The sequence below is a fragment of the Lissotriton vulgaris genome, chromosome 3_1 (genome assembly GCF_964263255.1).
Source record: "Lissotriton vulgaris chromosome 3_1, aLisVul1.2, whole genome shotgun sequence".
Taxonomy (NCBI): domain Eukaryota; kingdom Metazoa; phylum Chordata; class Amphibia; order Caudata; family Salamandridae; genus Lissotriton; species Lissotriton vulgaris.
Genome location: NC_141689.1, coordinates 1,077,608,849 through 1,077,627,032, shown reverse-complemented (window position 1 = coordinate 1,077,627,032; position 18,184 = coordinate 1,077,608,849). Strand labels below are relative to the sequence as shown.

General features: G+C 40.1%; 1 protein-coding gene across 1 annotated transcript in view; it reads right to left on the bottom strand.

Annotated features, from left to right (window-relative positions):
• Positions 1-2,061: 2,061 nt before the first annotated feature.
• AMTN (amelotin) overlaps positions 2,062-18,184 on the bottom strand; it is a 32,861-nt gene continuing 16,738 nt past the window's right edge. Inside the window, exons 6-10 of the mRNA XM_086963110.1 lie at positions 16,410-16,490; positions 13,792-13,890; positions 10,845-10,880; positions 8,433-8,459; positions 2,062-3,205 (exon numbers count right to left, since the gene is read on the bottom strand). Coding sequence (XP_086819236.1) covers positions 2,606-3,205; positions 8,433-8,459; positions 10,845-10,880; positions 13,792-13,890; positions 16,410-16,490 — 843 coding nt within the window. The 3' untranslated portion in view covers positions 2,062-2,605. The remainder of the gene's footprint in view (positions 3,206-8,432; positions 8,460-10,844; positions 10,881-13,791; positions 13,891-16,409; positions 16,491-18,184) is intronic.

The following is an 18,184-nucleotide window of genomic DNA, read 5'->3' as shown; positions in this document are numbered from 1 at the left end:
TCACAGGTTCAAATCCCAGCTGGTACATTCAGCCTTTCATCCTTCTGGGGCTGATAAAATGAGCACCATTGAGTTGGGTAACATCTATTATTCGGCACAAGATACCTACGAGGGAACATGCGCTTTACAAATGTATATGGTATGTTATGATGTATTCTTAGAATTCGGGGATCACTAGAGGTTTAATAATTAAACCTGCTGTGTTCGGTACAATAGAAAGTGTTTCTTTTGTACAGCTTCATTACAAACTGTAAGAAGAAAGTGAGACGAGCGAGAAGATAGAGCCAGATGCAATGTTGACAATTTTGAGAGGAGAAATAAAAGCGATCACACTGCTGAAGGAGCTCCCACACTTGTATTAACAAAGAAGACAAAAGCATTTGTACAGGCATTTTATTGAAACACTATTGCTGATTCTTTGTCAAAAATGGGCATCAGGTCACAACATTTTCATAATTAGGATCTTGTAAAAAGTTCAACTAGGAACACGCAGCGCTGTAAATAATCAAACACCCTTTATTCCAAGCATCAACCAGACTGTAAGGGACATATGAATTTAGCTGCCATCCATTTTACATATTCACAGAAATATGCCCAGAACAGTGGTCCAGCACTAATATTAGCAATAATAGGATGCTCGTGAGAGGAGATAAAATGGATGACGTAGAGAAAGTACTTTTAGATCACTGCCGAGTACCCTTCGGCACTATTACTACTACCAACTGGCGAAGTTTACTACTTATTGGCCTCCCTATGATTTATAATTTGTGTGTTGATCTAATTTTTGGATATTTTAGTCTTTAACAGCTTAATTGTATCTACTTCATTTCATGTCTCTTGTTTAAAAGAATTGTCTTAAATTGGATTTTGCTGTGAAACTTGAAACCAAACAAAATTGTGTTCAGGAGGACAATCTGTTTCTTAGTTCCCCAACGTGGAATTGTGCACCTTCGCCTTTTGTTCTTTTAACTGTTTTTTATTGAATTTGATTGAGTGGATCCTCTAGGATCAGGACGAATGTGAATGAGAGAGTATGTGTATAATTGTTTGTTTGAATGATTGTTATTTGTGGGGATCTGTATATATTTGTGTTGTATTTATTTGTTTTTCTGATTCTGCATTTACTGAAATTAATGGATTGCGCATATATGAATTTTGATTAAAAACGTAATTCTGGATTTGCGCTTACATTACGTTGTTTGATCCTTTCTTTTGGGAGGGAGATTGTACTTTTGGTGACTTTATTAGCACTTTTTTCTATAGTTCGGGTGGAGACTCCTCTGTTCCATATATTGCCCTTTCCCCTGCGTCTCCACCTTCATCGAATTTCAGGGCCCCCTTGATTTATTGGGAGTACCCTTTGGTACCAATGTCTGATTGTGCGCTACACAAGTTTGCAAAATAAGTGATAAATAACAATCAATTACACTTATGTATTGACACATTTTGTTACATGCCATTTGAATCAGTGCTATTCGTAGTTAAACATAAGAACTGACAAACAAAAGTGGTTCCAAAAGTGAGCATGACTACTAATAGAAAAATGTTTTGTGAATTGGGATCAGAGGGCTTGTTGCATAAACAAATTGCTATGAGCACATGTAACTTACTTTCGTAACAGCGTTTACTTCTAGAATTTAGGCGTAAGCCATAAGAATCGCAAAAGTAAGTTACATTAAAAATGGCCAGATTCAGAATGATGTTGCTGTAACTTACTCTTGGAGTACTGTTGGCTTACTCCTGAATTCCAGGAGAAAGCCTGTAGTAAGCCACGAGTATCCTTGGAATTCAATTATAAACCAGGGGTACTACTAGAGTTATATCTACTCATAGCACAATTTTTGTGACTCGTTCACAAAAGGTTTGTGAATCTCCTACCAAACGCATACTACACGGTTTGGTGCTTTTTATTACTCAAATGGAAAATCCAATGCCACCATTGCGGTCAGCATTAGCTTTAGAAGTCACCAAGAATCCTATGTATGCCATTCATGCAATGCATTGTGCCATTAACATTTGAAGAAAGAGTCCGTGCCCCCCCATAAGTTCATGCATTGCATCACTGATGCATTTAATTTTTAGCTTATCAAATTAATGGTATTACAGTCTGAGGTTTTGGGCTTGCAGAAGGCAAGACAAGCGATTTATATTCCAAATGTTCTCTTTTTTCTTTCACGAGTAGTACTAGTACTCCTATGAAGATGTGCAATGCTCTAATCATGATCCGGGCAAATATCGGGATTAAATTATGTGACTGCTAAATATTAATTGTTGAGGATTTGTTTTTTGCTGAGAAAGCTACTTGCACTCGATTCCAAGCATCAGACCTCCGAATGGGGCTTACTTAACACATGTGTAGCTTTTTCTGTTACTTTTCCGCATAATTAAGTTACATTTTACCTAAGAAAATTGTGCAGGCAAAATCTCTGGAGTGCAAAAGCTGCACCAGAGTTGTATTCCTGTTAAAGAGGCAAATTTATGTTTGTGCCCGAAATTGGATTTTTGGCCAGATTGTGATCAAGACATTAGAATTTGGTTCACTTTTGATGAACATTAAGGTACCACAGTTCAATTTAACGTCCTCCTCATTTAGAACATGCGTATTTTAGGCCCGTCTTTTCTTGTGCTTCCTCAGAGGCTTGAGGTCAGGCACGGCCATTGCCAGATTTTGGTCACCTCTCCCCAAGCTGTTGAACCCTTGGTTCTGTGGCCTGTATGAATGTGGATGTCTCTCATCTACTGCATCTGGTGACGTTTCGGCTACCACAACAGTGGGTTCCACGAACATGACCTCGGTTGTGCTCTCAGTAGGAAATTGCCTCAAGCCAGCGGGTGGTGTGAACGTTTGCAAGAACTCGCCAGTGCCTGCTCCTGCCAGGCTACCTTCAGTCACTCCCTTCCTGACTCCCGCAGGTACTGTGACTGCAAGAACTTCTCCGGTGTCTTGGGCTGGTGAGACACCAGGCGCAGCGCTTGACGTCTCTCCCCGTCTGTTGAGGTTGGACCCTGCTTGGCCCATTGGAACAGCTGCTTGTTCATCTAGGCTGATTCCAGCCTCAGCTGCAGGACGCGCTGCCCCTTGCAACAGTGGTGGTAATACTGATAATCCTGGAAATGCAGACATTCCTGGTAATACTGGGAATGCTGGTAAAACAGACCCATAGGGTGGCATAATCACTCCAGCGAAGACCTGTGGCACAAGTGGCTGAAGGGAAATGAGAAAAGTGTTAGTAATGATCGAACACAGTGATACATTGAAAGCAATATAATAGCTTATATAGAGGACCGCTAGGATTATGCAGCAGTGCAGGACTAAATTGTGCAGCAGGTGACTAAATTATGTGGCACAAAAGAGCTAATTGTGTGGCATTATTTTGTGGCTGAATTATCTTGATGTTCTTTCATTCTGATACCAAAGGGAGCCCAAATGCAATGCAAAACAACATAGGTTTCTTTAGAGCGAAAACGAGTCATTCATTAGATATTTCTATCTACATTGTTTTTTCACCCACAATTAATGAGTTAATTTTGTATGGAAAACTGATATATTATCATTAATATATTAACTCTGCCCTTGTAATGCCAAGAGCCAAATATAGTGAGTTACAGGAAGTGTGCAAGTGTAGTCTTGCTTTCTGCTGAGCATAGCATGCTGCATTTAGCAAAATATATGTTTACATGCAATTGCATTCAGCAGAAAATAGCCAACATGCATAAAGTTCTTGTAATAAAAGGCATGACTCATTTATTCCACCAATTACACTGACATTGCAGACCTGAGCAAGTATTACAGAGTGCCCCAGGGGCGCAACGTTCATGTGCACCCCCAGGGCACTTCTTTATTACAGAAGGGGCCACAGGCACTTGTGCGGAACCTTCTGTAGTACAGATAGACTGGCACACATGTTGTGCCAGCACTATCTCAGGAGAGAATCCCCTCATTTGTATGGGGGCATGTCCCAATGCAAATGAGGGAATCTTTTTACCTCTGCACCCATCCACCTCCGGCTGACCCAGGACCATCTCGCCTTCAGGAGACAACTCAAGAACTGGCTGTCCGAGCAGTAGCGGACCCCTTCCCCCAAGCGCCTTGAGACCCTTCCGGGTGAGTAGTGTGCTATACAAATGCTGTGATTGATTGATTGATTGATTGCACCCGCGCCCATTATGGACGTGTGTGCAGAGGGGGAGAAGCTGTAAAGAGGCGCACTGGCAGTGCACCACAAAAAATGGCAAACTCTCAGTGCTCCCCCTTATAGCAGCCCTCTGGGGAGGGTCAACGAGGGGGGTCAAATGGATCCCCCCAGACATCCCCTTGTAGGCGGGTTCAGTCAATCAGTGAATCCGCCTGCCAGAGGATCTCTCTACCCTCTTTAACTTTAAAATGCAGGGGGGTGCTGCCTGCACAGTGAAACACAGAGTGACTTTGAAGCAACCGTTCCTTATTTCACTTGGATGCCATGCCCCCAGGGCAGTAAACCTTTGCAGCTTCCCTGAGGCAGCGCATTCAACCTAATATGGCGCAATTTCTTTGTTTTCGCACGGCACCTGTTTGTAGGTGGTCCATGGGGCAAACAGGGAAAGTGTGCCCTGTATGTAAGAGAGCCCCTGGGCTTTAGTTTTGCATGTATTTTGTGTGCACACTTGAGCCATTAGAAGCACGGTTTTTCATTAAGGAGGAGCTCTGCAGAATACTATTGTATGTTGCATAAGTAAAATGTAAGTACCTGGCTATGGAGCAAAGCGACATGCAGACCTTAAAAAGAGGAGTAAAATGCTTGATATTTTTCTGTACTTTGAGAACCCCATTGAAATAATTGCTGCTTTATGAATAGTGTCTGCTGCAAAAGAAACTTGACTAAATAATGAAACAAAATATCTTAATGATAAAGAACATATTATTCCTTTCCTCTATAAATAACATTCAAATATGTGAGGATTTTTTCATGCTGCAGACAAAGCCCTTCCTTTGCCCATCAATTAGGGATGTTGACAAAGATAAAAATATCTTTATTTGATTATTAAAAATAATAAAAAAAGAAGCACAGTTATAAAAACAGGTGCAGCCTTCTACATAATGATGGAGGAAGCTTCGCCAATGGTCAACCGCTTTTCATTAAAAAGGCAAGGATTTGAGGTAATTTATTGCAGACCTTAAAAATCTCCCAACTGCTTTACATTCCAGAAGGGTACTTAACACCTAGGCCTAGATGTAGGTAATAGCAATTTACCGAATGGTAAATACCGAATTTTACAGATTCGGTATTCACTATTCGGTAATTGCTATGTAGGTAAAATATTCGGTAAAAATACCGAATCTGTAAGATTCGGTAATTACCGATTCTGTAATTACAGAATCGGTATTTGCCATTGATTCCTATGGGCCTTCAAGCCCATAGGAATCAATGGCAAATACCGATTCTGTAATTACAGAATCTGTAAAATTACCGATTTTGCAAGGGTGACAGGGTGTCACTTTGACACCCTGTTGCACCCCTGTTTCTGGCTTGTGTGCCAGGTGACACACAGACATGCCCTTAGGGCATGTCTGTGTGCCACATGGCACAGGTGTACATGCACAGATGTGCATGTACACTGGAATTTGTTATTTACCATGGAATAGTATTCCATGGTAAATAACGATTCTGTAAGGGCCTGTGGCACTGATTACAGTGCCACCTAAATCTTGATTTACAGAATCGGTAAATTTACAGATTCGGTATTTTACCGATTCTGTATATTTACCGAATCGGTAAATATACCGATTCTGTAAATAAATGCCCCCCTACATCTCAAAAGCCAAATACCGGTCGGAAACTGCCAAAATCGGCCGTTTCCGACCGGTATTAAGGCTCCTACATCTGGCCCCAAGTCTGTCTACTAGAAATGTTAATACTGCATGAGCAACAGTTTCACTTCCTTGGGACCAGGTTAACTCAGGGACCAGGTTAACTCAAGATGACCAGTTGACTTTTTTTACGAGTCTGCTACTGCGTTGTACCATAAATTGTGATGTTTGAGCTATAAATACATTTTGGGTGAAATCTGAAACTTTTGCAGCAGATGGTGGAATATAAGGCAAAGACATAATTACTTGGTAAGAGCCAGGGCTACCTAATTGCATGATTTCTGTAGCTTTCCCTGTGAAATTATAATTAGGGCTCCCGGTTTTATGGTATTTATTTTTTTGACATTACCATCTGTATTAATCCATATATATTTTTTGCTCATTTTTTCAGTATTTATCCGTTTTTATTTTGTGTTTTCTGTATAAAGGAAGCTGCAATTGGTATTTTCCACATTTATTTCACTAATCGAATGCCAATTGATTTTAATGTGGAGAATGTTTCTGCAGTATACAGTGCAATTGCGTTAGCCGAAATGCTTGCATTGTAGAATAACATAAATAACTGAAGATCTGCACTTAATTAAACTTAATTAGGAAATCTATTGTTTTTTCATCTACCCTTCCTCTCAATCTGTACACCTACTGACTTGGCGCTCATGATTCACAGTAGAAAACAACCATCCAAGAATACCTATTATCTGTATTTTTCTGTATTTAAAAATAAATACAGACAGGAAAATTAATAGTTTTCGGTCTGTATTTATCTGTAAAAATCAGTAAAAACGGAAAACTGGGAGCCCTAATTATAATAATATTAATGATTAACAGCATTAACACAGATGCATTATATTGGTATGGACATGCATTTTATTGGTATGGACATGCATTTTGTTTATCGCTTTGTATCTGATTCCAATTCTCCATGGCCCATTCACGTAGCATTCCTCCAGCATTATCACTAAGACAAGAGTAAGTCATAGTCACTCATAAAAATTCTTTTATAAACCATGTCCCCTAATTTTAGATTTCTGAATAGTTTTGAAGTTAAAACATTGAAAGATGATAAATATTTTTCATGTGCTATATGTTTGGAAGGAGTTGTCCTTTCAGTATAACACTTGGGCCTGGAGCAGCATAATTCTATCTCCACCCTTTAGAGATTGTTTAGGCCTAATATAGGTTTACTTATGACCTTATGTATCCACGTGATCTAAATGAATAATGAGGTGTAGTGCCCTTGAACCAATATAGAAAGTGCATTTACCATGTAACCTCAACATTTTATGTGAGTGTACATTAACGATGCCTTATAACAATGAATTGCAGTTCTCATATATATCTACACATGTGTGGTTAAAATAACAATATTGATCTTCTTGTATCCATGTACTCATTTAAATAATATCTTGCATTTATCATATAACAGGAATTCTTCCGAGGATGATAAGACAAACGAGCACAGGGAGGACTATTGCAGGGGTGGCTGCTCTGAAATAGCAGAGGAACATCGCCCCACCAGCTCAGAGCCAGCAGGTAAAAAAGAAAATGATATTCCATCATCGTTTTATTTTTCACCTACTGGCTGAGCCAGAGTGTGTATGGAGGGGTGGGCCGGGGCCATGGGAATGAGGAGGAGGACTGGTTTGTGCACTTCTGAGGGCACATGTTTGTTTGGCCAGCCGTCTTAGGCAGGCTGAACACACATGCGCACTTAGGTTTTTCCAACCAGCCCGCGCTGTTGGAGAAACAGCACATGCTCCCTGTCTTGAGTGGAGTGTCAAACCAGTCCACTCAGGCCAATTCACACGCTGCTCTTACAGCATGAGAGCAGCACATGGATTGCACAGGGAGTGAGTGATGCTGTCCCAGTGTCTTCTGCTCGGGCCAAGAAAAACACCTAGGTGCAATGTGACGGACGTGGCAGGTACTTCAGGTAAGTTCCTTTCATAAAAACTATTATTAATCCCTCTACTCCCCTTTCCTTGATCCCTGTCCATGCCCACTCCACCCGGCCCACCACTTTTTGTTTGTTACGGTCACCACTGGACTACTGTCTGTGTAGAATGAGTAGATGGAATAGATGGACGTTTCAAATATGTGGATCAAAGAAAAGAGTTACAGGTGTGAATGCCAAAGAGTATAATTTGAAGGCGGACACTAATGAGACCTTTTGATAGGGGATTCTAGAATCTTCTTTCTGTGGGTATATATCTAGGCAATCATCTTTAGCTTTGTTCAGATTCCTTTCAGACTAGGAGAGGTGTAGACCTCTGTGCGCTACTCTTGTTGTGACATTTTCGTTCCTTGTAGAACTTCTACAGAGGTTCTGCTATGCTAACCCCTTTCTATTATATTGGCTCTATTTAGGGTCTCTTTCCAGTCTTAATTAGTGTAGGTTAGTTAAATAGAATTAGCATTTCAATCTTGTGTTATAAACAGGAGGACCAAAGCTTTCAATCTAGCCATCAAGTAGTTTGTGCCAACATTGCTCAACCAGTATTGTTTAAAGGTCACGGAGGTTGTTTGAGATATATATATATATATACATACACACACACACATCTTGTTTATCAAATATAGTTACCATTTCCTCCGAGCTCATTAGCATCCCCTAAAAGAGAAACAAGAGAATAAATTAGTTGGTGATGATCGCGTGTAAAGTGCAGGTGGCTAAAGCAGACTTCTAATTCCCTTTAGAAAAACATATCCTTTTAGAATGTGTACTTTTGGCATACCTAAAAACAACACATGAAGCTCATTTGTTGCCACAACATGTTTAAAGGTGATCTTCATAGACAATGAATGCCATGAAATTGGCCATGGGTGAACATTTGGGGAACTGTGCTATAGATCCCTGGATTTGTTCTAACCAACCCTGTATCCATTCGCTGTGAAGAATGGGTAATCATGTGATGTATTAGGCAGACACAAAAATATTATCCGGCGTGTCTATTGCCTACAGTACATCTGTAACACCCTATGATTTTGGGGGTAAATATGAGTCAGGGGTGTAGCTACCATTGGTTCATCAAGGGCACCAGGGCCCAGAGCCCACTGAACCCTAATGATTGTTATATTTTACTATTGCAACATAAGGTAAAATGGATATTTTCCTTGCTTGCACCAGGGCCCATGGCATACTCTCTACAGTTTATATTTAGTGCACATGCGATTAGTTGTTTAACTACGACTACTGAATCAGGTATTGTGAATGTATAGAATGAAGTGTGACTATCATACACAAACAGGTGGTATCGCATAAAAAGTGAACACGCGACAGATGTAGGTAAGAGTTGCACTGGCTGTGTTTGATTGTCTGAGACAATTAAGAGTTCATGTGACTTATCAATTTTCAGAGGAGTGTGAGTAAGAAACTAGTGAGAAAACAGAACATGTTCGCAAATTAACGATTTAATCAGCTGAGATTCTTGTTTTAAGAAATCCACAGAGGAATCTGCTAACAAAAACACGTTGTAGCAAAGTCAATAGGTCTGACGTTTTGTTAACTAAAAGGTATGTAATGGATGGGAGACTTTGTATGTGTTGAACCAAACTGTCTTAAAAATCCTATAATAAAACCACATCATGGGCTACAAAACTATGGAAGCTAGTTATAGGGCCCTCTGAACAGACTGCATTAACAGAGGTACCATGTACCTTCAAGGAACAGTATCCAGAAATGGACTTGGAACATAAAGGCCCAGACTTACTAAGGCTGTGTGCCAGATCTAGAATGACACAGATCGATGCAAAGTGGCACAAAATGGTAGAAGTGATTTATTTTCTTGCACTAAAGGTGTTTCACACTGGTGAGATGCCCTTTTCGCAGCACCAAATTGCTTTGCTCAGCTTTGCATCAAGGGGTGTTACTGGTGGCGGATCAGCGCAAACATCCATACGTTTTGATGCAGAACCCCATCAACTAAGGCGGTCACCATCTGCCGGATTACGACTTTCAACATTGTACCATGGTGGACTGCCGCCTGCACAAGGGAACAGTCATTCCCTGGCAGTGGCATAGCTGTGCCACAATGTAACATGCTCAGCGGGACTGGTGCAGTCCGGCCTAGCATATTACGAGTTCCTGCACCGCCACCCATTTTATGGCAGTAGCCCCACCATGAAAAGGCTGGCGGTGCAGAAACAAAGAGATCCCCAAAGAATGCACATACCCTCCACCATAGGGATGCATTCAGGCGGGGCACAACATATGCTCCCTGTATTCTTGCAACCCCAGTTCATGTCACCGTCTATGCAGTGCCGGAACATTTTTGCTGTTAACATTGCGGTGCCTGTTTTTCTTGCACCGATGTGGGAAAGGCAAAAGATAGTCCAACGTGCATGAGTTCAACTCCTAATAAGGCAGGCGTTCTTGGTGCATCTTTGGTGCACCAGCGCAATTGTGTCTCTTTGGAGAGTAAGCGCAACGGTGCCAAAGTCGTAATCAGGCTCTAAGGTTTTTTAGTTGTTCATTGCTAAGAATATTGGCAAATGTAATATTCTGAGGCAATGCCATTTACAAAAACGTTAATATTTTGCCTACTCATTTCAAGTTCAGATGTTTTTATTTTTTTGAGGATTGTTAGAAAAAATAATATGCCTAGACTATATTACAGTTCCTATTATGTCGAAGGGGAATAAGGACTATTTCAAGATGGCTGCCATCATAACAACGGAGACCTTTCTTCTGGTTTCATATTTGAAATGTCCAGTCAGCTGAAACCACATTCATTCAACAGAAACTCCCACATTACCTTTGAATTTCCTTAACGCCTGCACCCATGAGGACCAATATCTTATTTTCATAATGGCATTGGTATGAAAGCAACACTATACTTTTACTTTTTGAATGCTTACTGTAAAATCACTCTTGCATTATTCAAGGAACCAAGACTCTTTACATCACCTATCATAGTTTCGAAGATGGAAAATTCCAATAGGCTGGCTCATCAAGTGAATTGACACTGCACATTAAATTTTCTGTCACATTTCTTACCTGTTGTCCCATTTGTGTTATTATTAGTGGGAAAAGCTGTAAAATAAATGATATATTAATGCATCAATGGGGTTGCACATTTGGAACATATGAAAAATGTAGTTTTCGGTTATATATGAAATACAATCATACTTTTCATAAACCAATGGCATATTTAAATCCTACAGTTATTAAACAATTTTGATCATCTTTAGGTACCCATTGTATTACAATATGTAGGAAAATGCCTAGTTTTGCGTAGTCACCTCCATTGTCTTGCTAGATTTTGTTCCTTTTTTTGACTCTGTTCACAGGGCCACTGCTGTCCAGTGCCCAATGCATGTGACCTGACTAGAAAGAAGGTCATGTTAACTTTGATATACTCAAATTTGGCACATTTAACTTACTTACAAGGTCTCTAGTACATGGCACCAAGTGTACTCTGAGCTTGTGATTTAAATGCCACTGGTGGACTGCAGCACTCATTGTGCCACCACTAAAGTGACAATGCAAATACTTGACTGCAAACCTGCTAATACTAACTCGGTTGTGCAGTTTAAACTGCAAATTCAACCAGACAAAAAAACGTCTTTTGACAAGGCTTAATCTCCGTTTAAATAATAATAAAACACCCTAACAAGGCCTTAAATTCCATAATGCAGGGTGCATAATATGTAAAAATAAGGCACTTACATGTTTAATACTAAACAATTCCTTACAGTGACAATGCCATAAGAGTTAATTTCACTGTAACCTGGTTAGCTGTTCCATGGGGAAAGAATTGGGATACTTTTTTAAAGCTCTGCCTCAGAACCAGATAAAGAGTTAATTCTTGGACTTTTTAAAATTTTTATTACAAATGAAATTCATTGGTAAAGTCGGATTTGTAACAAACATTCTACAAAAGATACTTTTGATAAACCACCCTTAGCATGCCTAAAACCTCTAGAAGTCTATCTGCCAGTGCTACTAACTGTCACCCAGGAGCTAATTATCTCCTCGGTTATGTGTGAAATTGCTCCCAAGCCGAGGCAAAGGCCTTGAGTTGGGGAGAAATTGACCTTTCCCTGACAGGATGGCACTGGGGCTGTGCCCAGTCCCATGCATAGCTTCAAAGTTGGCCTACCCTATTATGGGCAAATATATCTCACACTGGAGCCTGTCTCTCTTTCATCTAACTAGCCAGCCAGGCACGGATACCACTGGGAGAGGAGCTGCCCCCAGAATCAGTTTTGAGTGATCACAGGTAGGGGGCTGAATGATACTATTCTTGGCCAGACCTCTAGTATTGGCACAGGAGTTCTGAACAAGGGAAAAAAGGTTCTGCCATGTTGGATTCAGGCAGAGATGGGCAATGTGGGATTGCTTGCAATAGGGCACATGGAGTTCGAACTGCTGCAAAAGTGGTCATGGTTAAATCTACGAACTTTTCCTTTTTCCTTATTGGCAAGGAAGGGGCCAGTAGTCACCCCCACCAACAGGTAAGTGCCAGGAATAAATGTGGCACCCCTGGACACCCTCCACAGAAAATACTGGACCTTTGAAAGACAGAAGAAGGCTTGCATTTGCTATTGTGACCAGTGAGGAGAAACCCAAGGGTTGGACTTCAAAACTTTTTGCCAACTTTACCCTGAAGAAACTACAGAGAATGGCTTCACTGTGAAGCCACAGCCCCCAAAGTTGAATTACCAGTCAGCCCCAGCTTGCTGCTTTGTCCCACTGAAGGAAATCTGACTTCAATAAATGTTTAAGTCTGAATGTAGAGGACCTCGAGGGTCCAATGTCAAGGAGCCTCTGACATTTAGGCCTTCTTAGGAATGGACTTCGGACTTTGCCAGATTGGAGTTCTCCCACCTTTATCAATGACTAGGACCCTGTGCTTCAGCAACTTGCCATTGTTGAGGTCTGCTTCCGATTCAGCTTGCCTCGCTGAGACTCGTCGACAACAAATTTTTCTTCATGAATGTTTTTAAGTCAGAATGTAAATTTCCTACAGAGATGAACCTGATCCCTGTATCTGACCAGTGATCCATCGAGTTGAGCCTTAACTTTTGATTTGACCATGTCTGGCATGACCAGATACCCCTAGCTGGGGCTTTGTGCTTTTTGGTGATATTTTTTAGTTTTTTATTTAAAACTTTGAATATTCATCTCTCCGATACTCTTTGTTGGATTGTCATTTTTGTGTCATTTTGTTCATCAAGTTATTCTCTACTTTCATAAATTTGAGTGGGTTTTTATTGTGTTGTGCTATCAACTTTATAACTGTTTTGCTACTTCAAGTGCTTTACATATTTTTTAAGTTAAGCCTCTCTGATGTGTGCTATACCTACGACGGGTTAAGCTCAGGTGGGAATTACTGAAAACTTCACTGGACTGAACATGAATAGTGACATTATTGCTTGTGGTGGACCAGCATCCATTCCAACTAAAAATCCAGCCTCTCACACAATTGTTTTTGGACACAGAGCAATATTTTAAACACTTCTGAACACAACAAAAGCATATGGAAAAGTAGAGACTCTGTGTATACAACAATCAAGATGACGCTGACCTGGGAAGCTCTTCTATATAATCATATATATATACATTTCTAAGGTTGGTAAGGAGCACCAAGCTGATCTAGTTTGCACCATCGTGGGCTACAAGGTTTTCCGTTCAGATTGTGCACTACGTAAATTAAAATTGTGCATGGTTACCAGGTACTCAATATGCACCCTCATTCTTCATTGCACACCTTGGAATGGGGAATAACATACTAATAGTATATGTTACTCCCCATACCTAGATGTGGAAGCAGCACTTGATCTGAGCCTAGTTTTAGGGTATGCAATTTTAGCCCAGGCTGTAAAGTCGAGTTTGGACACTTCAGTATTAATGCACCAATTTGAATCTTGTACAAAGTGCCAAATAAGTGGTTGGTTTATGACTGACATAAATTACAACAAGAAAAGAGGGACATGCATACATGATGGGGGTGTGGAAACATTGGATGGTGGACTGTCATTTCTCCCACATTCATCGGAAGGGCTTGTGGGTATGGCATGGCTCCTGGTTGTTGGTTACCCTGTGAAAGAAGAAAACATCTTAGAGACATATTTGTCAACATAACTTAACCTTACAGGAAATGTATGTTGTCATTCATTCATGTAGTTACTTTGTTTTGCTTGTAAGTATATTTATATTTTTATGATTCCAATATTTAACATAGCATTACGCATGTTGCTGTGAGGCCACTTAACCTGAATGTTGTTTTTAAGATACATCTGGATGAGATTCATAAGGGGTCTTGTGATGTATTCAAGAAACCTGAGTTGCAAAATGTGAAACTTCAGTGTCATATTCTGGATTAAATTGAGCTATTCCATCCATGTCCTTCAGTGTTGGGTTGTTATGTGTAATGGTTTTGGAGGAATAATAATAAGAACATAGCTTAAGATTGATCATCCCAGAGAGTTGTGAATCCCACTTTTTGGAGTGGTTTGACCATCTTCTGGTTTGCTCTAGATCACAGTTCTCAGTAAACTGCTTATTCATAGAGTTCCATTGAAAATGTTCAATTCTTATGGGTATGATTAATCCATTCAGGAAGTCCTGAAGGGCTTTCTATATGATAAGGAACCTGAACAACAGAGAACAACCCGTAGCTGCCCCTTTCGATTTCAGAAGTGTGCTCAACTTGCAAAACCAGTAAGGAATACTTTGGAAAAAGGTATACAAACCTTTGGAAAGAAACCTTCCTTTTCTGGCAATAATGGTTTATTTCCTGAAAAGCATCAAATGTAGATCTTCTGAAGGATGTCACCTTAATTAACCACAATTACTACAAGCAGGTTTTCCCTAAATAACATTCCCCATGTTTAGTGAGCATTTCCAATTTTGTACAATGGTGAAATAAAGCTAAAGGTAAGCCACTGGGTGTGTGTGTGTGTATATGTTTGTGCGTGCTACTTTTACATGTGTTTCTCCATAGTGTATCTTCTAAGGAATGGCTTGTGAAAAAATCTGTAAAAAATATCAACCTATAAGAATATCGACTGTAGAACACTTAACCATTCATCAATGTCTAGAATGGGAGCGAACAACCCACATATATAGGTAGCAATCGATAAACTGATTCAGAGCAGAAATTAAAAGCAGTCCTAGCCCTTTGAACACCTTCACTAGACATGGATTGAATGATGAGCTAGAGTATTTGCTTTAGTAGAGCAGAAGCACAAAAATGTGATTAGGATAAGAGGACAGATGTGAGTCAACTAAAACATTATGTAATACATGGGATTCTGCAAACATTTGTCTCTAATCGCTTTTTAATGGGCGACTTGTGATGCACCCAGTTGCGGCTTATAAAGTAAAGACATCAAAACTCGACTGTAATAAGTTCTTGTAGGCAAGTTCCAATGTCACATTGCCTACTGCCAAAGCCAGAACTCAGGTGAAAGGCAGGTCACGGAGCAGCTGTTTAAAGCAACAAAAATCTAATTTAGCTTTTCTTTATTCTGCTCTATTTCTCTAGCTTAATGTGCCCAACAGAAAGAACATGATTATATTTTGCATTCCCTAAATAATTATAGAACATTTCAATTTTTCGGCATGTTTCTACACTTTGTAAACTACTGCTTCTTTTTTTTCAAGTGACCTGAATTAAACAGCTTCTAATATCTTTTTGCAACAAGTATTTAACAGGTACTTGAAGTGCTTAATTTATCACTAGAGGTTCTATTTTTATTCTTCTTGTTTGCAAACACGCTTTCTTGTTCATAAGAAAGATCTACACACCAAGGTTGTAAGTGATTTGTGGGAAAGTTGATGTTGTAACATTGTATTGTATGGGATAAAGTACCCCCTGCAATACATGATAAAGATATTGCAAGCCACCTCAAAGTTCCATAATCTTATAAAGCCAATCGGCCTTTGGCCTTGTTCCTCTATATGGTTATGGAACTCCTTGTGGCTTGCAATATCCTTCAATATGGCAGGGGGTATTTTACTCTTATACTATTAGGGATATCAAGCAAACCACTGAGCTCCTCTATTGCTAGTTCTTTTTTAAAAATGTTCACATTACATACACAACAGTTTTGTTTTATTTAAAATAAAAACTGCGGTCATGCCCTGCCACATGCCTGAAGGAAGACAGCCTGCAATGTGTGTTCTTGTTGCCATACAGTCCTTACTTGGACTTATTAAAGTTACGATTGAGTAGGAGCTTTCCAGACCCTCGTAGTTTTCCTCACAAAAAACTCTGATTATCACACCACTCATAATTCCTGTCCCAGCAGAAAACTTCTGTTTGCATATAGATCAAACCTGACAAATGTTACCAGATGAAAAGGCTTGATGAATACCAAGACGTGCATTTTGGTGGGAAAAGAATTAAAAAAGTCACCCCATGCCTCATGTTTGAAGGCTCAACTTGGAATAGGCGCTATTTGTCACACATGTTAAATTCCAAACCCCAGGAATTTGGAAGCAAAGGAGTAGAAATATTTCATGAATTCATAGAAATGACACTGGACCCATGCGTGCAGTCATATATGAAAGTAGCACAGAGCATGCCCAGTAAAGGAATAAACATCTACTTACTGGTGACTGTGGAAAACCTGGCGTCATTGAAAGTGGTGGTAACATTGGCAGATTCCCAAACACATTTTCAAATGGTTGAAACTGATAAAGAAAGTAGATACAGTTAAACAGGAGAAAGAAAATGTTCCTAATAATGGACAAAGCATCTCTTTTATGAACGCCTATAGTTTGAGCACCTTATAAAAGGCAACATTCGAATGATGCACCTGCAAACACCAGTTATGCATAGTATTAGGACTTGATTATATGTGCAAGCACGTTCGTCCATCAGTACAGGAGTAAAAGAGACAGGATTTCCAAATATATGTCCCTACAATAGTTTTTGATTTAGGTTAATGCTGCCAAGTATGTCATATTAAGTTCCGTTCTATAGCATCCTAATTACAAAGTACCAATGGTTGTGTGTTGGTGGGCCAACAATTGGATGTAGGGCCTAGTCTATAAGTAGCCTTGTCGTGTCTTTTTAAACAGTATGAGCCAGATTGACTAATTTTTTATTTTTCACAAAACACTGCTCTGCTTTGTGCAAAGGGGAAAACACAGAGCAGAGCCAAATCTTTTACGTTTCGCCTGTTGCTGATGCAACCTCCCTCGCATGGGACAAAAACTGACTGTCTTACAAGACACTCCACCTTATACAATAGGTAAGTGGGTGAGAGTGTGCTGCCTAGCATAGGATTTGTACTGGAAGCATGTTCTTCCTGTACAAATTCCTATGTCTAGCACAAAATCAGAAGGATTCCACAAATCGACACTCCTGAGAACTACCCCACTAATGACAATATACTATTATATCTTAGCACAGCGACGGCTCGTGGAGGGAGTTACGGTGGGGCAGGAGGGTGGGGAGGGGGAGGGGCAGGGTGGAGGTTGCTAAAAACCGGCATATGGATAATTGCAGGTAAGTAAACAATTTAATTAATAAAACGAATTTCGTAGTGCGCCTTGCATCGCAAAATGCAATGTAGTGCGAGCTACGAAATTCGTTTTATTAATTAAATTGTTTACTTACCTGCAATTATCCATATGCCGGTTTTTAGCAACCTCCACCCTGCCCCTCCCCCTCCCCACCCTCCTGCCCCACCGTAACTCCCTCCACGAGCCGTCGCTGTCTTAGCACTAACATGAACAATCAACAAGATAACAAAGGTGTTAGACAATTGAGCTCTAAGATCACAGCCACCAAAATAAAATCTGCAATCGCCTCTCTTCCATTGGATAAGGCAGCTGGGGAGGACTTACTTCCTATTGAATTATACAAGATCTGCATTCAAGAATTACTTCCTTTTTTTGGGCTACTTATAGAATCAATTGGAGAAACTGGGAAGACCCCTCTGTCCTGGAAAACTGCTAAAATTGTATTCTTTCTTTAAAAAAAAAAGCCATTGGATGATTGTGGGTCATATAGACCAATTTCATTGATCAACGCTGATGCCAAGGCTTTTGCTAAAATTCTGGCAAATCGATTAGCTCCCCTTATGCCCGAATTAGTCAACATTCAACAACATGGATTTGTTATGGGGAGAGATACCACTGTCCATATCAATATGGCTATAACATATGTAGCGTCAACAGAACTCATCCCACTTGGAATGGTCATGCTAGATGCTGAAAAAGCATTTGACCGAGTGGGTTGGGACTATTTATGGGCTATTCTTAAAGCCTTTGGCATTCAGGGGCAATATCTTGGATGGATTTAGTCACTGTACGATCATCCGATGGCTAAGATAAGTTATGCAGGAATGAACTCTTCCAATTTTCCGATAGAGAGGGGA